Source organism: Urocampus carinirostris, chromosome 5 (assembly GCF_059441175.1).
Source record: "Urocampus carinirostris isolate Australia breed hairy pipefish chromosome 5, RoL_Ucar_1.0, whole genome shotgun sequence".
NCBI classification, from domain to species: domain Eukaryota; kingdom Metazoa; phylum Chordata; class Actinopteri; order Syngnathiformes; family Syngnathidae; genus Urocampus; species Urocampus carinirostris.
In genome coordinates this window covers 35,102,563-35,122,605 of record NC_142353.1, presented here as the reverse complement: position 1 = coordinate 35,122,605, position 20,043 = coordinate 35,102,563, and the positions used below count along the sequence as shown (strand labels likewise).

The 20,043-nt window shown below is 37.2% G+C and overlaps 1 protein-coding gene across 1 annotated transcript in view; it reads left to right on the top strand.

The window, feature by feature from the left end:
* Positions 1-20,043, top strand: part of adamts3 (ADAM metallopeptidase with thrombospondin type 1 motif, 3) — a 325,580-nt gene that overhangs the window by 243,934 nt on the left and 61,603 nt on the right. The window contains exons 16-17 of the mRNA XM_088336583.1: positions 1,072-1,195; positions 19,015-19,098. Of these exons, the coding sequence (XP_088192709.1) occupies positions 1,072-1,195; positions 19,015-19,098 (208 nt within the window). The remainder of the gene's footprint in view (positions 1-1,071; positions 1,196-19,014; positions 19,099-20,043) is intronic.

Here is a 20,043-nt window from a genome sequence, read left to right as displayed (position 1 = left end):
TATCTATCCATCTATCTAGCTCTATAACTTTCTATGTATCTATCCTTCTCTATAACTTTCTATGTATCTATCCTTATCCCTCTATCTATCTAGCTTTATAACTATATCTATCTATCTATCTATATATATCTATCTATCCATCTATCTAGCTCTAACTTTCTATGTATCTAACCTTCTCTATAACTTTCTATGTATCTATCCTTATCCCTCTATCTATCTAGCTCTATATCTATCTATCTATCTATCTATCTATCTATCTATCTATCTATCTATCTATCTATCTATCTATCCATCTATCTAGCTCTATAACTTTCTATGTATCTAACCTTCTCTATATCTATCTATGTATCTATCTAGCTCTATAACTTTCTATCTAGTCTATAACTATCTATCTATTTATCTATCTATCTATCTATCCATCTATCTTGCTCTATAACTGTCTATGTATCTATCCTTCTCTATACCTATCTCTCTCTCTCTCTCTCTCTCTCTCTCTCTCTCTCTCTCTCTCTCTCTCTCTCTCTCTCTCTCTCTCTCTCTCTCTCTCTCTCTCTCTCTCTCTCTCTCTCTCTCTCTCTGGTGGGCTTTAGCGGCCCATTACATTGAAAAGGAATTCATCAAATAAATTGGACTCTGAGGAACGTCAGAATAGCGCAAAGCAAAGCTGATCACCAGCGGGTGCTCTGTGGATTGTTATCGGGGTCCGGGAAGCAACCGCCAGACAGGTCCTGCTCACCCTGTATTTTACCAACGTGAAATCCATTACCCTTTAAACGGATAACTTTTGTTTAATGATAGTAATGACTGTTCATTCAACTGCAATTTGGTGGTTTTATTTGTATATATAGAGTTGTTATTTTGTTACAGTTGTATACTTTCAGTCGGTAAGGACGACATCTTGAAGGGGGCGATTATAAAGGTGTGACGCCTTCTAAGGGGTTCTGGTCCCATAATAACCGCGGGGTACCTGTATTCCAAACACAAAACGCACTAACCTGGTAAAAAAAGTGCAATATTTGCATTGTCTTCCCCTGATCTCTCTGCACTTTTTGGGGGGCGGGGCTTCTCCAGAAAGTGGGCTGCGATCGAGAAATCGGATCCAACAAAGTTGAGGACCGATGTGGCGTCTGTGGAGGGGACAATTCTCACTGCCGCACCGTCAAAGGAACTTTCACCCGGACCCCCAAAAAAGCTGGTAAGACGCTGAGGTCGCGTAGAAAACCTTTTAAAAAGGTTCATTAAAAATGTCTTTGCCAGGGAATCTCGAAGCCAAGTGCCATTTTCGAAAAAGGAAAAAAATAAATCCTGCACTAACTTCTAACACTTGACTTACATTTCAGTGATGAAGCTGCCATCGTGTAAACTACCTCCAAAATATCATATCCCTTAGTGGGCCCGAATTGGCCCGCGGGCCGCCTGCTTGACACCATTGACCAAAGCATTCAGACATCAAGTCTACTTTTTAAGATGAATAAATTTAAATCTGCAAAATGACATCCAAAAATCAATAGTTTTATACTCAAATACACGTATAAGTTGCAGTTGACCAATTAGAGAGGCTAAACTAACAAAAAATGGTGACAGATTCTTATAATTTTCTGCATCATTGGTTGTAATTTTATTATTTCTAAATTATGATTTTTTTTTTAAATTAATTCACAATATTTATTCAAATGGAAGAAAAACAGAAACTATCTTTCTTTGCTTGTGATCAAGCTAAATTTGGGCCTTCTTTCAGGCTAGCTATCTCATTTTTAGCTTTCTATTTGACTATTTGGTTGGCTTTTTACTCTTTTAGCTATCTATCTAGCTCCCTTTCAGTGTTTTTATCCATTTACCTTTCTAGCTAACGATTAAGCTACCCTTTTAGCTATTTAGCAAGCCATCTAGCTAGCTAACTCATATTTAGCTTTCTATTTGGCTATTTAGTTGGCCTTTTACCCTTTCAGCTAGCTATCTAGCTCCCTTTCAGTGTTTTTATCTGTTTACCTTTCTAGCTAACTATTAAGCTACCTTTTTAGATATTTAGCAAGCCATCAAGCTAGCTATCTCATATTTACCTTTCTATTTGACTATTTGGTTGGCCTTTTACTCTTTTAGCTAGCTATCTAGCTCCCTTTCAGTGTTTCTATCCATTTATCTTTCTAGCTAACGATTAAGCTACCCTTTTAGCTATTTAGCAAGCCATCTAGCTAGCTAACTCATATTTAGCTTTCTATTTGGCTATTTAGTTGGCCTTTTACCCTTTCAGCTAGCTATCTAGCTCCCTTTCAGTGTTTTCATCCGTTTACCTTTCTAGCTAACTATTAAGCTACCTTTTTAGATATTTAGCAAGACAGCTAGCTATCTCATATTTAGCTTTTTAGCATGCTATTTAGTTGGCCATCGATTTTTGTAGCTAGCTATCTAGCTCCCTTTTAGCTTATTATCCGTTTACCTTTCTAACTAACTATTAAACTACCTCTTTAGCTATTTAGCAAGCCAGCTAGCTAGCTAGCTCATATTTAGCTTTCTATTTGGCTTTTTAGTTGGCCTTTGATTTTTGTAGCTAGCTATCTAGCTCCCTTTTAGCTTTTTATCAGTTTACCTTTCTAGCTAACTAGTAAGCTACCTTTAAGCTACCCCCACGGAAAAAAGGAATTTTCCTTCAGAAATAATGTCCCAAAACCTATAACGTCTCTTCAAAGAGTTCGATTTAATTTCACCCAACCGAATTCTTTCGGAACACGACACGAGAGTGACGCATTGACGGCCGATAAACGCGGCGACGCAACTGTCAAAAACGGGCAGCGGTAAGAACCTTCTCGATAATTGAAGAAATAATTAAGCCCCGCGTTCTCCATTCTTCTTCTGCCAACTAAATTCCCATTATGCATCGACTTTTATGCCTAGTTTTAATTGAAAGGCTTTCCGTCAGGTTATCTCTTCTCCCCAGAGGAATTGCGCGACACCGGCGACTGACTTCCAATATTTCCTTCGTTCGAGTTTTACCTCCTTCGCGGTTAAGCTCGCTTTTCTATTAGTCGGGTCTGGTTTGATATCGGGAACGTTATTCGTCACAAGACTGCGAGATGCTCTGATACCGACACCGGTTTTGGTTTCGTCGGGCTTTCTTCTTTTGGATCCATTATCAAGCTACGTTTTTCTCCGTTATTCTTCTTCTATGAGTTTCAATTCGGGGGCCAAAGGATAGAAAAAAATCGTCCTCACGGAGGCCGGATTAAAAGAGGAAAGAGAAAGAAAGAGACAGAGCAAAGAGAGTGAAAAAGAGGGAAAGAGAGTGAGGGAGAAAAAGAAAGAGATAAAAGAGAAAGAAGAGTGACACAATGATTTAGAGACAAAAATATAAGAGAAAGAACAACAAGAGAGAATGAGTGGGAGAATAAAACAAGGGAGAGAAAGAGAGCAAGAGAGAAAAGAGAGGGGGGAGAGAGAAAGAAGAAAAAAAGAGAAATTGCCAGAGAACAAGATAAAAGAGACAAAGAGAGAAATAGACAAAAATAGTGTGAGAATGAAAGAGAAGAAGGAGAAAGAGAGAGACAGAGAGAAGGAGAGAAAATGAAGATAGGGATATAAAAAGAAGATAATGAGAGAAATACAGAGAAAGGGAGAAAAGGGAAAAATAGGGAGAAGACAAAAGAGTGAGAGAGAGAGAGAGACAGAGAGAGGGGGGGAGAACAAGAGAAAAATCAAACAAGAGAAGGAAAGAAAGATCTAACTGGATAAGTAGGAGAGAAAGTGAGAGACGAAAAATATAGGGAGAGTGAGAAAGAGAGAGAGGGAGAGAAAAAGAGTTAGAGAGGGATAAAGGGGATAAAGAAAGAAATAGAGAGAAAAGAGATTGTGAAAAAGACAGAGAAGGGAAAGAGAAAAAAGAGAGAGAGAGAGAGAGAGAGAGAGAGAGAGAGAGAGAGGGAGAACAAGAGAAAAATCAAACAAGAGAAGGAAAGAAAGATCTAACTGGATAAATAGGAGAGAAAGTGAGAGACGAAAAATATAGGGAGAGTCAGAAAGAGAGAGAGGGAGAGAAAAAGAGTTAGAGAGGGATAAGGGGGATAAAGAAAGAAATAGAGAGAAAAGAGAGTGTGAAAAAGACAGAGAAGAGGAAGAGAAAGAGAGAGAGAGAGAGAAAGGGAGGAGAAAAAAAGAAGACGGGGATAAAAAGAGAAGAAAATGAGAGAAAGACAGAAAGAGAAAAGAGAAAAATAGAGAGAAGAGAAAAGAGCAAGAGGGAGATGGAGAAAAAGAAAAAAGTAAAAGAGAGAGATCTAACTAGATAAATAGGAGAGAAAAAGAAAGAGAGAGAGGAAAATAGAGGTAGAGAGGGAAAGAGTAAGAAAGAGTTAGAGAGAGATAAAGGAGATAAAGATAGAAATAGAGAGACAAAATACTGTAAGAAAGACAGAGAAGAGGGAGTGAGGGAGAAAAAAAGAGAGAAAGCGAGAATGGGAGAAAAATAAGAACGGGATAAAAAGAGAAGAGAATAACAAAAAGGCAGAGAAAGAGAAGCAAGTGATAGAAAGACAGAGAAAGAGAGAGAAAAGAGAGCGAGAGAAAGAGAAAAATAAAGAGAGAGAAAGAGAGAGAAAGAAAGGGGAAGATAACGAGATAAATAGGAGAGAAAAAGAGGAAAAATAGAGGGAGAATGAGAGAGGGGAAACATGGAAGAAAGAGAGGGAGAGGGAGGGAGAGAGAGAGAGAAAGAAAGACAGAGAGAATGTATTGTATATTTTTATACTGTAAATTCCGTACTACAAGCCACCACTTTTTATGTGACCTTCCAAACACTCCAGATTTAGCTACAGTTCAGGTTCTTCTTCTTTTCTTTTTTTGTCGTAGCTGGAAAAAGATTTTTCCCATAAGCAGTCGACCGATATGAGCGAGTAGTTCCCAGAGCTCCAATTGAATTCTAGGAATAATCACAACTTCCATTATTATAAATAAGAGTCGCACACACAATATTTCAACATTTTCACCCTACAAATCAAGTCCTTTAATCCTCCAGGAGCGATGACAAACTAATAAAATGAATGCATTTACAAAGGCAGTTTAGCATTTCCCAAGTTACTGTATTTTAGCGGTCACAATATGTCTCGCTGACGTAAATAAATCGAATATTTGTAATCGAGTTGACCAGAAATTTCAATTTCTAGTCCATACAAACAATAGCCCACGGACTGATTTTCGAACAAATCTTTTTCAATCTGGTTCAAGATGGCAGCTTCATCTTTTCTATTCCTTCCATCATGAAATGCCAATTTTGTGATATTTAACGTGCTCTAACATCTTTTAACAGGGAAAGTGTTAAAAAGCCAGAGAGTCCAAAAAGAAAAGCATTCACCGGGCTCCTAGCCCGCAGCGCTAACACCTAGCCCAGGGGTTTCATCCTCGTTGTTTTTCTGGGAAAGAAATTATTGTTTTAAAGAGAAAGAAATAAAGAGCGAAAGAGTGAAAGAAAGAAAGAAAGAGTGAAAGATCGAAATAAAGAATGAAATAAAGAATGAGAAGAAAGAAAGAAACTGACAGAAGAAAAAAGAAAGAAATAAACTGACAGAAGAAAAAAAAAAAGAAAAAAAGAAACTGACAGAAAAAAGAAAGAAAGGAAGAAAGAAAGAAACTGATGGAAAAAGGAAGAAAAGAGAGAGAGAGAGAAAGAGTGAAAGAAAGAAAGAAAGAGTGAAAGATCGAAATAAAGAATGAAATAAAGAATGAGAAGAAAGAAAGAAACTGACAGAAGAAAAAAGAAAGAAATAAACTGACAGAAGAAAAAAAAAAGAAAAAAAGAAACTGACAGAAAAAAGAAAGAAAGGAAGAAAGAAAGAAACTGATGGAAAAAGGAAGAAAAGAGAGAGAGAGAGAAAGAGTGAAAGAAAGAAAGAAAGAGTGAAAGATCGAAATAAAGAATGAAATAAAGAATGAGAAGAAAGAAAGAAACTGACAGAAGAAAAAAGAAAGAAATAAACTGACAGAAGAAAAAAAAAAGAAAAAAAGAAACTGACAGAAAAAAGAAAGAAAGGAAGAAAGAAAGAAACTGATGGAAAAAGGAAGAAAAGAGAGAGAGAGAGAAAGAGTGAAAGAAAGAAAGAAAGAGTGAAAGATCGAAATAAAGAATGAAATAAAGAATGAGAAGAAAGAAAGAAACTGACAGGAGAAAAAAGAAAGAAATTAACTGACAGAAGAAAAAAAAGAAAAAAGAAACTGACAGAAAAAAGAAAGAAAGGAAGAAAGAAAGAAACTGATGGAAAAAGGTAGAAAAGAGAAAGAGAGAGAGAGAGAAAGGAAAAAAGAAGGACAGAAAGAAAAAAGGAGACACAGAAAGAAAGAAAGAATAAGTATATGAATAAAGACAGAGCGACAGAAAGAAAGACAAAGAGAAAGAAAGAAAGAAAGAAACTGACCAAAAGAAAGAAAGAGAAAGAGAGAGAGAGGGGGAGAGAGAGAGAGAGAGAGAGAGAGAGAAGAAAAAAGAAGGACAGAAAGAAAAAAGCAGACAGAGAAAGGAAGAAATAAAGAATAAGAAAATGAATAAAGACAGGAAGAAAGAAAGAAAGAAAGAAACTGACCAAAAAAGTAAGGAGAGGGGGAGAGAGAGAGAGAAAGGATAAAAAGAAAGACAAAAAGAAAAAATAAAGAATGAGTGAATGAATAAAGACACAGACAGACAGAGAGAGAAAGAGAGAGAGGGGGGAGAGAGGGAGAGAGAAAGTGAGAAAGAAAGAAAGTGAGAAAAAGAAAGCAAAAAGGAAAAACATGTGAGAGGGAGAAAGAGAGGGAGAACAAAAGATATAAAGGGTATGGAGAGAAAGGAAGAAAGACTAAAGGAAAGAGCAAAATAAAGAAAAAAAGGCAAGGGAGAAAAAGAACGAAAGATAGAAAGAGAAAGAGAGAGTAGTGAGCAAAAGAGAGAGATACAATGGAGAGAGCGGGAGTGAGAGAAGATGAAAAACAGAGAAAAGTGAATGACAAAAAGAGGGAGAGAAAGAAAGTGAGAAGAGAGAAAAGAGAGAGAGAGAGAGAGGAAAAAAAAATTGCGAACAAGAGAAAAAAGAGAAGCGCAGGCTTGAGATCGATACGTCTTTGTGCTCGCTGAGTCATTATCTCCAAGGCCGCTCTGACTTGAACCTTCTCCTTTGTACCTTCGTTTCTTACTTTGTTTGTTAATGCAAATCCTTACGGAAGGTCGTGTCGGCCATTTTGGTGAATGCATTACAGTGGAATCTTCAAAGTCTGACACCACAATTGTTTCCTTGTATCCATATCATTTAGCCAATAAAATTATCCATTAGCATATATTTAAATAGCGAAATACGGAGCGCCGAAAGAAAAGGCGTATTGCGGCATAGACTTGCGTCATTCGTGAACGAAACGGCTCTAGGAGCCGTTTCTCCGAAGTGGGAGCCGGCTACCAGCCAACCGAAAGCCGGTTCCCTTCAAGACGTTATTTCTCTCTTGTGATTGGTCGAAATGCATTTTTTAAGCGTTTCTGTTTTGTCGACTTTGTCGAATTTCCCGAGTATAAAAAAGGTTCAAAATAGTTTGTAATTTATTATTTTCTTCGTAGATTTATAAAAAAAAATAATCTAACTTTACTCTGGTTTCTCAGTGTTTACGTTAAAGTGTTAATTTTGTTTTATTTTTTTCACTTTTTACGTCATTCAATTATACATGAGAAATGGTGTTATAGGGATTAAACTAGAAAAACAACCCGGAGAGCCATTTGGGAGTCGAAAAAGGCAGTTCTCTAAAAAGAGTCGGAATTCCCATCTCCACAAGAGACCATTCGATTCGAGTAAGATTTAATGTACTAAACTCACTTTATATGTGTACTGCTAAATGTTATTTTATAATGATATTTGTTGCACTCGTGAATTTCCATCAATATTACAAATTTCAATATCTTCCTTTTAAAGTAACGGAAATAGTTACTTTCCCTGGTAACGAGTTACTTTTAGTCAGACGCTGCCCTACTTACGAACGAGAACGGTTCGGGACGACCGTTCGTAAGTTAAATTTGTTCGTAAGTTGCTTCAGTGCTATGTTTTGTATGTTTAAGGTTTATATAAGTAACCTGTATTGTTTTGTACTAAAAATAAACATTTCATAAAATAACATGCCCTATAAAAATAAATAAAGTTGAGTTGAACTTACTTTTGGAAGATGGGTTTCAAGAGTTAGCCTACGTCCTCCTACGTGGAAAAAGTGGCCATAAAAAAGCGTTCCGACCATTTTCTCAACCGCATCAGGCTTTCTTATTACACTTTCATTTAAAAAGAAACGGCTCGCCTCTTCTTTACAATTCACACCAGGCATGTCCAAAGTCCGGCCCGTGATCAATTTTTTACTGTCATATGTGGCCTGCCAGTAAAGTTAACCTATCAAATAAATCAACCCTTTTTTCTGGACATTTGACTAGATGACAGTAGCCCTTTGGTCCCTATTAGCCCACCCCATTTCTGACTTGGAAACTGTGAATAAAAAAAGGAAAGTTGACAGTGAGGGGCGCCACTCAAGTGGAAACTTATTTTTTTCTCCAAAATCCGAAACAACCGCATTTGCCTAATATTCCATGAGACGACGGTTGTTTTCAAGTCATGTTTATTCTAATATACTATACTTACTAAATCTGGCCCGCTTTTTGAAAACTTTGGACACCCCTGCTTTACACTAACCATATTGAATGGATGCACGAGATTTTAAACAAAAAAAAGTCAAAGAATTTTAGCGCGCTGGAGATACAGTATCGAATGTTTACACACGAACTAGGAAGAGGAACCGGAGTTCTTCTTCGGGTGGATGATGGGTGACCTCTCACAGCGCCACACTCCGATAGTGGCGGAAAGAGGCACTACAGTAATGTCCTGTTCTCGGAAAACGATGCACACAATACTAAATCTAACTTACAGCAATGTCCGGATATTTTTCCAAATCCCAATTTTTATTTTTTCGGATCTACCGTAGAATGGTCGTAAGTAGGGGAGCGTCTGTATAGATCAGGGGTCAGGAACCTTTTTGACCCAAATAGCCATAAAAGCAAAAAATGTTTTAAAAATAAATTGAGAGAGCCGCATCATATATTTTCTGACAAAATGGAAAAAAACTGCCAAACACGCTCTCTAGACAAAAGCTAATTTTTCAGCACATTTTATTTCACTGTTGATGATTTAATCAAATGTCTGAAATGATAATCATGCCATATCCTGTGTCCCGAATCAATGTAAATATGCCATTTACAATTTGTCTTCAGTTAAGAGTGTCGAGGCCATTTTTTTCCATGAAATTTGTCCTGAATAACGGTTTCAAAACAATGTGCGTGCAAAGTTCTTTTGTAAAAATGTCACAAATGACTGCAAACGATAAGCATATCGTCATATTCGCTTTCGGTGTGGACTGCACTGAGCGAGAGTCAAGGAAGTGCCTTGCGCCGTGTGCAGGGATCCGCCCGCCTGTACCGCTCACCCAATCAAAGCCAGCGTTTTTATGTATCAGTTGAAATGGTTTCTTATCGAACTTCTGCATTAAGTTGCTTCGGCTTTATATGGAGCAAAATCGGGATGAAATCACTTGACTTTGGAACGCCACAGAGATGTGCAATAGTTACATTTTATTTCGGAGCCATACGTACTCATGAAAAGAGCCATATATGGCTCCTGAGCTATGTTCCCTCTAAGGGTGTCAAACTCATTTGAACTCGGGGGCCACACGATAGAACAAACATTCTGTCTGGGGCCGGACTAGTAGATGAAAGAGAAAGAAAAAGAGAGATAAAGAAATAAGAGAAAGAGGGAGGGGAAAGGAGAGAGGGCGGGACAAAGAAAGAGAAAGAGAGAGAGGGAGAGAGAGGGAGAAACAAAAGATAAAAAGTCGTGAGAGAGGGGAAAAAGAAAGGGAGAGGTAGAAAGAAATCCAAAGAGAAATAGAAAAACAGAAGGACAGAAAAGAGAAAAGAAAGCGCAAAAGGCAGGAAGAGAGAAAGAGAAAAGAGAAGAAAAAATGGAAATTAGAGCAAAATAAGTTAAAAAGACACAGAGAAAGAAAGAGACAAAGAGCAACAAAGGAAGAGAAAGAGAGAGACACAGAGAGTGAAAGAAACAGAGACAGAGTGGCAGAAAAGGGTGGAAAAGAAAGAGAGAGAGAGAGAGAGAGAGAGAAATAAATACAAGTAGAGTGTCTTTGTTCGAGGCACCTGGCATTGTCAACATCAAGTGGACATATTTCAACCTGCAGCTTGTTTTTCTCTTGCGCTTCTCTGGTTGTTGTCTCGCGGGCCGGATTCAATCCCTTAGCGGGCCTGATCTGGCCCGCGGGCCGCCTGTTTGACACCTGTGCTCTAAGCGTTCACACAAAAGTCAGTGAGCAACGCTTGAAACAACAGTGAGCAACAGCAATCCCAAGCGTGGCAACTAAATCATTATCAAAAAGGTCCAAAACTTGACACCACGTTACAAGATAGAGAACTGTACTTCACCTTTTTGAGTGGAAGTACAATGTTGGCAACAAGATTCACTTGATATAAGTGAAAATTATTTGAATGCAACACAAACTTTTCTTTTTTCCGTTTTTTTTCTACTTTTTATTATATTCCTTTAAAAAAATCTCATTGTGTTTATTTTTTTCCTAGCTGTTATTTTTTTCTTTTTGTTCTCTATTTACTTTTTTCTTTTGTTTATTTCTTTTCTTTTTTTTCCTGGCTTTTTTCTACTTTTTATTATATTCCTTTAAAAAAATCTCATTGTGTTTATTTTTTTCCTAGCTGTTATTTTTTTCTTTTTGTTCTCTATTTACTTTTTTTCTTTTGTTTATTTCTTTTCTTTTTTTTCCTGGCTTTTTTCAAAATTTTTCCTCCTTTTTTTCTCTTCCTTTTGTTTCTTTTTTTCTCAGCTTTTTCACTACTTTTTCATTTTGGTATTTTTTTCTTTTTTTTTCCTGGTTTTTTTCAAAATTTGTCCTCCTTTTTTTCTCTTCCTTTTGTTTCTTTTTTTCTCAGCTTTTCACTACTTTTTCATGTTGGTATTTTTTTCTTTATTTTTCCTGGCTTTTTTCAAAAATTTGTCCTCCTTTTTTTCTCTTCCTTTTGTTTCTTTTTTTTCTCAGCTTTTCACTACTTTTTCATGTTGGTATTTTTTTCTTTATTTTTCCTGGCTTTTTTCCAAAATTTTCCTCCTTTTTTTCTCTTCCTTTTGTTTCTTTTTTTCTCAGCTTTTTCACTACTTTTTTATTTGGGTATTTTTTTCTTTTTTTTCCTGGCTTTTTTCAAAATGTTTCCTCCTTTTTTTCTCTTCCTTTTGTTTCTTTTTTTCTCAGCTTTTTCACTACTTTTTCATTTTGGTATTTTTTTCTTTTTTTCCCTGGCTTTTTCAAAATTTTTCCTCCTTTTTTTCTCTTCCTTTTGTTTCTTTTTTTCTCAGCTTTTTCACTACTTTTTCATTTTGGTATTTTTTTCTTTTTTTTCCTGGCTTTTTTCAAAATGTTTCCTCCTTTTTTTCTCTTCCTTTTGTTTCTTTTTTTCTAAGCTTTTTTACTACTTTTTCTTTTTGGTATTTTTTTCTTTTTTTTCCTGGCTTTTTTCAAAATGTTTCCTCCTTTTTTTCTCTTCCTTTTGTTTCTTTTTTCTCAGCTTTTCACTACTTTTTCATTTTGGTATTTTTTTCTTTTTTGCTCTATTCCCCCCTTCCTTTAAGTCATTGTGTGCATGATTTTACATAATATTTGGTCATGTTGGGATTTAAGAAGCAAAAACAACCCGATGAGCCGTTAAGGACCCGAAAGAGCCGGTTTCTTGTAGTGAGCCGAGCCGAAGAAGCCGGTTCTAGAAAAACTCTACTGACTTTACTCAACTTCGTTCTATTTGGACTTTGACTTCAAAATACCGCATTTGGGACACAACGTCAGGGGAACCCGTGTATTTTGACCTTCATGTACTGTAACTTTGACGTAATTTGCTTCTTAATTAGCAATTTTGAGCCCTCATTTAGAGGGAACGTTGCTCTCGAGCCATAGGTTTCCTACCCCTGCTATAGAGTAACCCAGTCACTCACTCAGTTGCTGTTTGGCAGAAATAGTCAGTGACTCTAACTGATTTTTACACCCCCTGCGATTACGTACCGACGAAAAACAACTTTGAAGATTCCACTGAAATCAAATGCAGGATTCACTCGAGAAGCTTTCGTGTGTTTTTTTCTTTTTTTTATTTTTTTTTCTCAATTTGAATGGCGAGATGTCCGCGTCACCCCCGGTAACCTCGGCGAAACCGTCCGCATCCGTAATAAGGTCTCTGGTCGCCTCCGTGTCACAAAACCCTGGTGGGAGGGCAAGCAATTACACTGTCCTGGTTTCCTCGGAGGAGAAAAAAAAAACAGTTTCCTGCTCATCCGGTGTGAAGCCTTACCCTCCGAACCGATCCGATGGGATGCGATCCCACAACTGACAAACAAAGGAACAGCTTTTGTTTGGTTCCGAATGGGAAAAGCGGAGGAGCCTTCTGGTCTTCCGAAGGAGATTGCCGTGTCTATTTTCGTTCTAAATGGCAGTGAGAGAAGAAAGAAAGAAAGAAAGAAAGAAAGAAAGAAAGACAAAAAGAAGGAAAGAAGGATAATAAGAGAGAGAGAGAGAAAGTGAACAAGAAAAAACTGAGAGGGAGAAGGAGAGAGGGGGTGTGAACAAAATAAATAAAGTGGGGGGAGAGAGAAGGAGAGCCAAAAGGAAAGAGCAAAAGAAAGGAAGAAAGAGTTAAAGAAAGAAAGAATGAATCGATGAAAGACCAAAAGACAGAATGAAAGACCAAAAGATAGCGAGAAAGAGAGAAAGAAAGAGAGAAAGAAAGAAAGAAGGAAAAAAGAAGGAAATAAAGATAATAAGAGAGAGAGAGAGAGAAAATAAGAAAAAAAATAAAGAACTGAGAGAGGGAAGTGGAGAAGGAAAACAGTGTGTACAAAAGAAAGAAAGGGGAGACAGAGAGAGAGAGAGAGAGAGAGAGAGAGAGAGAGAGAGAGAGAGAGAGAGAGAGAAAGAGAAAGAGCGAAAGAAAGTACGAGAGAAAGAAAGAAAAATGATAAGCTATATATAGAGAGAGAGTAAATAAGTGAGAGGTAGCGAACAAGACATAAAAAGAAAAAAGCTGAGAGAGGGAAAAGGAGAGAGGGGGTGTGAAAAAAAGAAAGAAAGGGGAGAGAGAGAAAGAGAGCCAAAGGGAAAGAGTGAAAGAAAGGGAGAAAGAGTTAAAGAAAGGAAGAATGAATTAATGAAAGACCAAAAGACAGAATGAAAGACCAAAAGATAGACAGAAAGAGAGAAAGAAAAATAAAGAAAGAAAGAGAAAGAAAGAAAGAAAAAGAGAAAGAAAGAAAAAGAAAGAGGGAAGGGGTAAGAAAGACAAAGAGGGAGAAAGAGAGAGACATAGGGAAAGAGTGAATGAAAGAAAGAGAGAGAGAAAGAAAGACAGACAGAAAGATGGATACAATGAAAAAAAAATAAAGGGAGAGACGGAAAGAAAGGGAGGGACAGAAAGAAAGAAAGAAATGAGAGAGGGAGAAAGGAAAAAAATTAAGTGTGATTGAAAGGGGGAGAAAGGAAAAGATTGAAAGAAAGAAAGAAAGAAAGAAAGACAAGGAGAAAGAGAGAGGCATAGGGAAAGAGTGAATGAAAGAGAGAAAGAAAGAAAGAAATAAAGAGAAGGAGAAAGAGAAAGAGAGAGACATGTGGAAAGTGTCAATGAAAGCAAGAGAGAAAGAAAGAAAGAAATAAAGAAAGAGTGATTGAATGAAAGACAAAAAGACAGACAGAAAGAAAGAATGAGTGAATGAATGAAAGACAAAAAGACAGACAGAAAGACGGGTACACAGAAACAAAAAGAAAGAAAGGGAGGGACTTAAAGAAAGAGAGAAAGGGAGCAATAGAAAAGGAAAGAAAGAGTGCTTGAATGAAAGACAAAAAGACAGACAGAAAGGGAGACAGAAAGGCCTGATACAAAGAAACAAAAAGAAAGAAAGGGGGGACTTAAAGAAAGAGGGAAAGGGAGCAATAGAAAAGGAAAGAAAGAGTGATTGAATGAAAGACAAAAAGACAGACAGAAAGAAAGAATGAGTAAATGAATGAAAGACAAAAAGACAGACAGAAAGGGAGACAGAAAGACGGATACAAAGAAACAAGGAAAGAAAGGGAGAGACTTAAAGAAAGAGAGAAAGGGAGCAATAGAAAAGGAAAGAAAGAGTGATTGAATGAAAGACAAAAAGACAGACAGAAAGAAAGAATGAGTGAATGATGAAAGACAAAAAGACAGGCAGTAAGGGAGACAGAAACACGGATACAAAGAAACAAAAAGAAAGAAATGGAGGGACTTAAAGAAAGAGAGAAAGGGAGCAATAGAAAAGGAAAGAAAGTGATTGAATGAAAGACAAAAAGACACACAGAAAGAAAGAAAGAGTGATTGAATGAAAGACAAAAAGACAGACAGAAAGGGAGACAGAAAGACGGATACAAAGAAACAAGGAAAGAAAGGGAGAGACTTAAAGAAAGAGAGAAAGGGAGCAATAAAAAAGGAAAGAAAGAGTGATTGAATGAAAGACAAAAAGACAGACAGAAAGAAAGAATGAGTGAATGAATGAAAGACAAAAAGACAGACAAAAAGACGGATACACAGAAACAAAAAGAAAGAAAGGGAGAGACTTAAAGAAAGAGAGAAAGGGAGCAATAGAAAAGGAAAGAAAGAGTGCTTGAATGAAAGACAAAAAGACACACAGAAAGAAAGAATGAGTAAATGAATGAAAGACAAAAAGACAGACAGAAAGGGAGACAGAAAGACGGATACAAAGAAACAAATGAAATAAAGGGAGAGACTTAGATAAAGAGAGAAAGGGAGCAATAGAAAAGGAAAGAAAGAGTGCTTGAATGAAAGACAAAAAGACAGACAGAAAGAAAGAATGAGTGAATGAATGAAAGACAAAAAGACAGACAGAAAGGGAGACAGAAAGACGGATACAAAGAAACAAGGAAAGAAAGGGAGAGACTTAAAGAAAGAGAGAAAGGGAGCAATAGAAAAGGAAAGAAAGAGTGATTGAATGAAAGACAAAAAGACAGACAGAAAGAAAGAATGAGTGAATGAATGAAAGACAAAAAGACAGACAGGAAGGGAGACAGAAAGACGGATACAAAGAAACAAAAAGAAAGAAAGGGAGGGACTTAAAGAAAGAGAGAAAGGGAGCAATAGAAAAGGAAAGAAAGAGTGCTTGAATGAAAGACAAAAAGACAGACAGAAAGAAAGAATGAGTGAATGCATGAAAGACAAAAAGACTGACAGAAAGGGAGACAGAAAGACGGATACAAAGAAACAAGGAAAGAAACGGAGAGACTTAAAGAAAGAGAGAAAGGGAACAATAGAAAAGGAAAGAAAGAGTGATTGAATGAAAGACAAAAAGACAGACAGAAAGAAAGAATGAGTGAATGAATGAAAGACAAAAAGACAGACAGGAAGGGAGACAGAAAGACGGATACAAAGAAACAAAAAGAAAGAAAGGGAGGGACTTAAAGAAAGAGAGAAAGGGAGCAATAGAAAAGGAAAGAAAGAGTGATTGAATGAAAGACAAAAAGACAGACAAAAAGAAAGAATGAGTAAATGAATGAAAGACAAAAAGACAGACAGAAAGGGAGACAGAAAGACGGATACAAAGAAACAAGGAAAGAAAGGGAGAGACTTAAAGAAAGAGAGAAAGGGAGCAATAGAAAAGGAAAGAAAGAGTGATTGAATGAAAGACAAAAAGACAGACAGAAAGAAAGAATGAGTGAATGATGAAAGACAAAAAGACAGGCAGTAAGGGAGACAGAAACACGGATACAAAGAAACAAAAAGAAAGAAATGGAGGGACTTAAAGAAAGAGAGAAAGGGAGCAATAGAAAAGGAAAGAAAGTGATTGAATGAAAGACAAAAAGACACACAGAAAGAAAGAAAGAGTGATTGAATGAAAGACAAAAAGACAGACAGAAAGGGAGACAGAAAGACGGATACAAAGAAACAAGGAAAGAAAGGGAGAGACTTAAAGAAAGAGAGAAAGGGAGCAATAAAAAAGGAAAGAAAGAGTGATTGAATGAAAGACAAAAAGACAGACAGAAAGAAAGAATGAGTGAATGAATGAAAGACAAAAAGACAGACAGGAAGGGAGACAGAAAGACGGATACAAAGAAACAAAAAGAAAGAAAGGGAGGGACTTAAAGAAAGAGAGAAAGGGAGCAATAGAAAAGGAAAGAAAGAGTGATTGAATGAAAGACAAAAAGACAGACAAAAAGAAAGAATGAGTAAATGAATGAAAGACAAAAAGACAGACAGAAAGGGAGACAGAAAGACGGATACAAAGAAACAAGGAAAGAAAGGGAGAGACTTAAAGAAAGAGAGAAAGGGAGCAATAGAAAAGGAAAGAAAGAGTGATTGAATGAAAGACAAAAAGACAGACAGAAAGAAAGAATGAGTGAATGATGAAAGACAAAAAGACAGGCAGTAAGGGAGACAGAAACACGGATACAAAGAAACAAAAAGAAAGAAATGGAGGGACTTAAAGAAAGAGAGAAAGGGAGCAATAGAAAAGGAAAGAAAGTGATTGAATGAAAGACAAAAAGACACACAGAAAGAAAGAAAGAGTGATTGAATGAAAGACAAAAAGACAGACAGAAAGGGAGACAGAAAGACGGATACAAAGAAACAAGGAAAGAAAGGGAGAGACTTAAAGAAAGAGAGAAAGGGAGCAATAAAAAAGGAAAGAAAGAGTGATTGAATGAAAGACAAAAAGACAGACAGAAAGAAAGAATGAGTGAATGAATGAAAGACAAAAAGACAGACAAAAAGACGGATACACAGAAACAAAAAGAAAGAAAGGGAGAGACTTAAAGAAAGAGAGAAAGGGAGCAATAGAAAAGGAAAGAAAGAGTGCTTGAATGAAAGACAAAAAGACACACAGAAAGAAAGAATGAGTAAATGAATGAAAGACAAAAAGACAGACAGAAAGGGAGACAGAAAGACGGATACAAAGAAACAAATGAAATAAAGGGAGAGACTTAGATAAAGAGAGAAAGGGAGCAATAGAAAAGGAAAGAAAGAGTGCTTGAATGAAAGACAAAAAGACAGACAGAAAGAAAGAATGAGTAAATGAATGAAAGACAAAAAGACAGACAGAAAGGGAGACAGAAAGACGGATACAAAGAAACAAAAGGAAAGAAAGGGAGAGACTTAAAGAAAGAGAGAAAGGGAGCAATAGAAAAGGAAAGAAAGAGTGCTCGAATGAAAGACAAAAAGACAGACAGAAAGAAAGAATGAGTGAATGATGAAAGACAAAAAGACACACAGAAAGACAGACAGAAAGACGGATACGAAGAATCAAAAAGAAAGAAAGGGAGGGACTTAAAGAAAGAGAGAAAGGGAGCAATAGAAAAGGAAAGAAAGAGTGATGAATGAAAGACAGACAGACAGAAAGAATGAGTAAATGAATGAAAGACAAAAAGACAGACAGAAAGGGAGACAGAAAGACGGATACAAAGAAACAAAAAGAAAGAAAGGGAGGGACTCAAAGAAAGTGAGAAAGGGAGCAATATAAAAGGAAAGAAAGAGTGATTGAATGAAAGACAGACAGAAAGAAAGAATGAGTAAATGAATGAAAGACAAAAAGACAGACAGAAAGGGAGACAGAAAGACGGATACAAAGAAACAAAAAGAAAGAAAGGGAGAGACTTAAAGAAAGAGAGAAAGGGAGCAATAGAAAAGGAAAGAAAGAGTGGTTGAATGAAAGACAGACAGACAGAAAGAATGAGTAAATGAATGAAAGACAAAAAGACAGACAGAAAGGGAGACAGAAAGACGGATACAAAGAAACAAGGAAAGAAAGGGAGAGACTTAAAGAAAGAGAGAAAGGGAGCAATAGAAAAGGAAAGAAAGAGTGATGAATGAAAGACAGACAGACAGAAAGAATGAGTAAATGAATGAAAGACAAAAAGACAGACAGAAAGGGAGACAGAAAGACGGATACAAAGAAACAAAAGGAAAGAAAGGGAGAGACTTAAAGAAAGAGAGAAAGGGAGCAATAGAAAAGGAAAGAAAGAGTGCTCGAATGAAAGACAAAAAGACAGACAGAAAGAAAGAATGAGTGAATGATGAAAGACAAAAAGACACACAGAAAGACAGACAGAAAGACGGATACGAAGAATCAAAAAGAAAGAAAGGGAGGGACTTAAAGAAAGAGAGAAAGGGAGCAATAGAAAAGGAAAGAAAGAGTGATGAATGAAAGACAGACAGACAGAAAGAATGAGTAAATGAATGAAAGACAAAAAGACAGACAGAAAGGGAGACAGAAAGACGGATACAAAGAAACAAAAAGAAAGAAAGGGAGGGACTCAAAGAAAGTGAGAAAGGGAGCAATATAAAAGGAAAGAAAGAGTGATTGAATGAAAGACAGACAGAAAGAAAGAATGAGTAAATGAATGAAAGACAAAAAGACAGACAGAAAGGGAGACAGAAAGACGGATACAAAGAAACAAAAAGAAAGAAAGGGAGAGACTTAAAGAAAGAGAGAAAGGGAGCAATAGAAAAGGAAAGAAAGAGTGGTTGAATGAAAGACAGACAGACAGAAAGAATGAGTAAATGAATGAAAGACAAAAAGACAGACAGAAAGGGAGACAGAAAGACGGATACAAAGAAACAAGGAAAGAAAGGGAGAGACTTAAAGAAAGAGAGAAAGGGAGCAATAGAAAAGGAAAGAAAGAGTGATGAATGAAAGACAGACAGACAGAAAGAATGAGTAAATGAATGAAAGACAAAAAGACAGACAGAAAGGGAGACAGAAAGACGGATACAAAGAAACAAAAGGAAAGAAAGGGAGAGACTTAAAGAAAGAGAGAAAGGCAGAAATAGAAAAGAGAAACAACAAAAGAAAAGAAAAAGGCAGAGACAAGGAGAGAAAAAGACGGAGAAGACCGCCGAGCCGACCCGACGGGCTGACAACCCTACCAAAGCGACTAACGCCTTCTGTCTGGTTCCAAAAGGGAAAAGCAGAGGAGCCTTCTGGTTGCCCAAAGGAGCTCGCAATGTCTATTTAAACCAGAGCCAAGAATTTAGAAATGTCCTGGGTGAGTCACGGGAGCTTTGCCAGCGCTGGACATCCCTGCCCGACTTTGCTGCCCCCTCTAGTCTACTAAACCCCGTTCTTTGGCTTTCATTTGACACGTAGACCTCTGCCCAGGCCAACAGACATAAGAGCAGGGTTGGGTAGGATTACTTTAACTGGATTACTTTCAATGACTTTTGGATTACTCCAATAGCAAATATGCTAATAAAAGACAAAATAAGCTAAATATGAATAAAATGACTACATTTTGTGCACGAAATACATGGAACGGCAAAAATGATGTTGGCAAGATCTCATCTCATTAGCCGTACCGCTTATCCTCATTAGGGTCGCGGGGGGGCTGGAGCAGTGACAGAAAGAAAGGGAGAGACAGACAGAAAGAAAGTGAGGGACAGAAAGAAAGAAAGAAATGAGAGAGGGAGAAAGTAAAAAAAAAATAAAGTGTGATCGAGAGGGAGTAAAAAGGAAACAAAGGGAAAGAGGACACCCTGAACTGGTTGCCAGCCAATCGCAGGGCACACAGGGACAGACAACTCATTCGCTCATTCACACCTAGGGACAATTTGGACCGGCCAATCCACCTGAAATGCATGTTTTTGGAACGTGGGAGGAAACCGGAGTGCCCGGAGGAAACCCACGCAAGCACGGGGAGAACATACAAACTCCGCACAGGAAGTCTGGAGCTGGATTTGAACCCACGACATGAACTGTGCCGCACAAGCGCTAACCACTGCGCCGCCGTGCTCCCCATGTTGGCAAGATGTTTGGATTTATTTTCATTTTGTTTCTGTCGCATTTGATGTTAGTTTTGCCAAAGATCAAAGAGATCAAAGCCAGGAGAGAAAGCTTACCATGTGTTGTGAGTCATCATTTTATTCATTCTTTTTTTTTTTTTTTTTGAAGGGGCATCGCTACTTCGTGGTTCCGTGTTCGCGGGTTCAGAGCT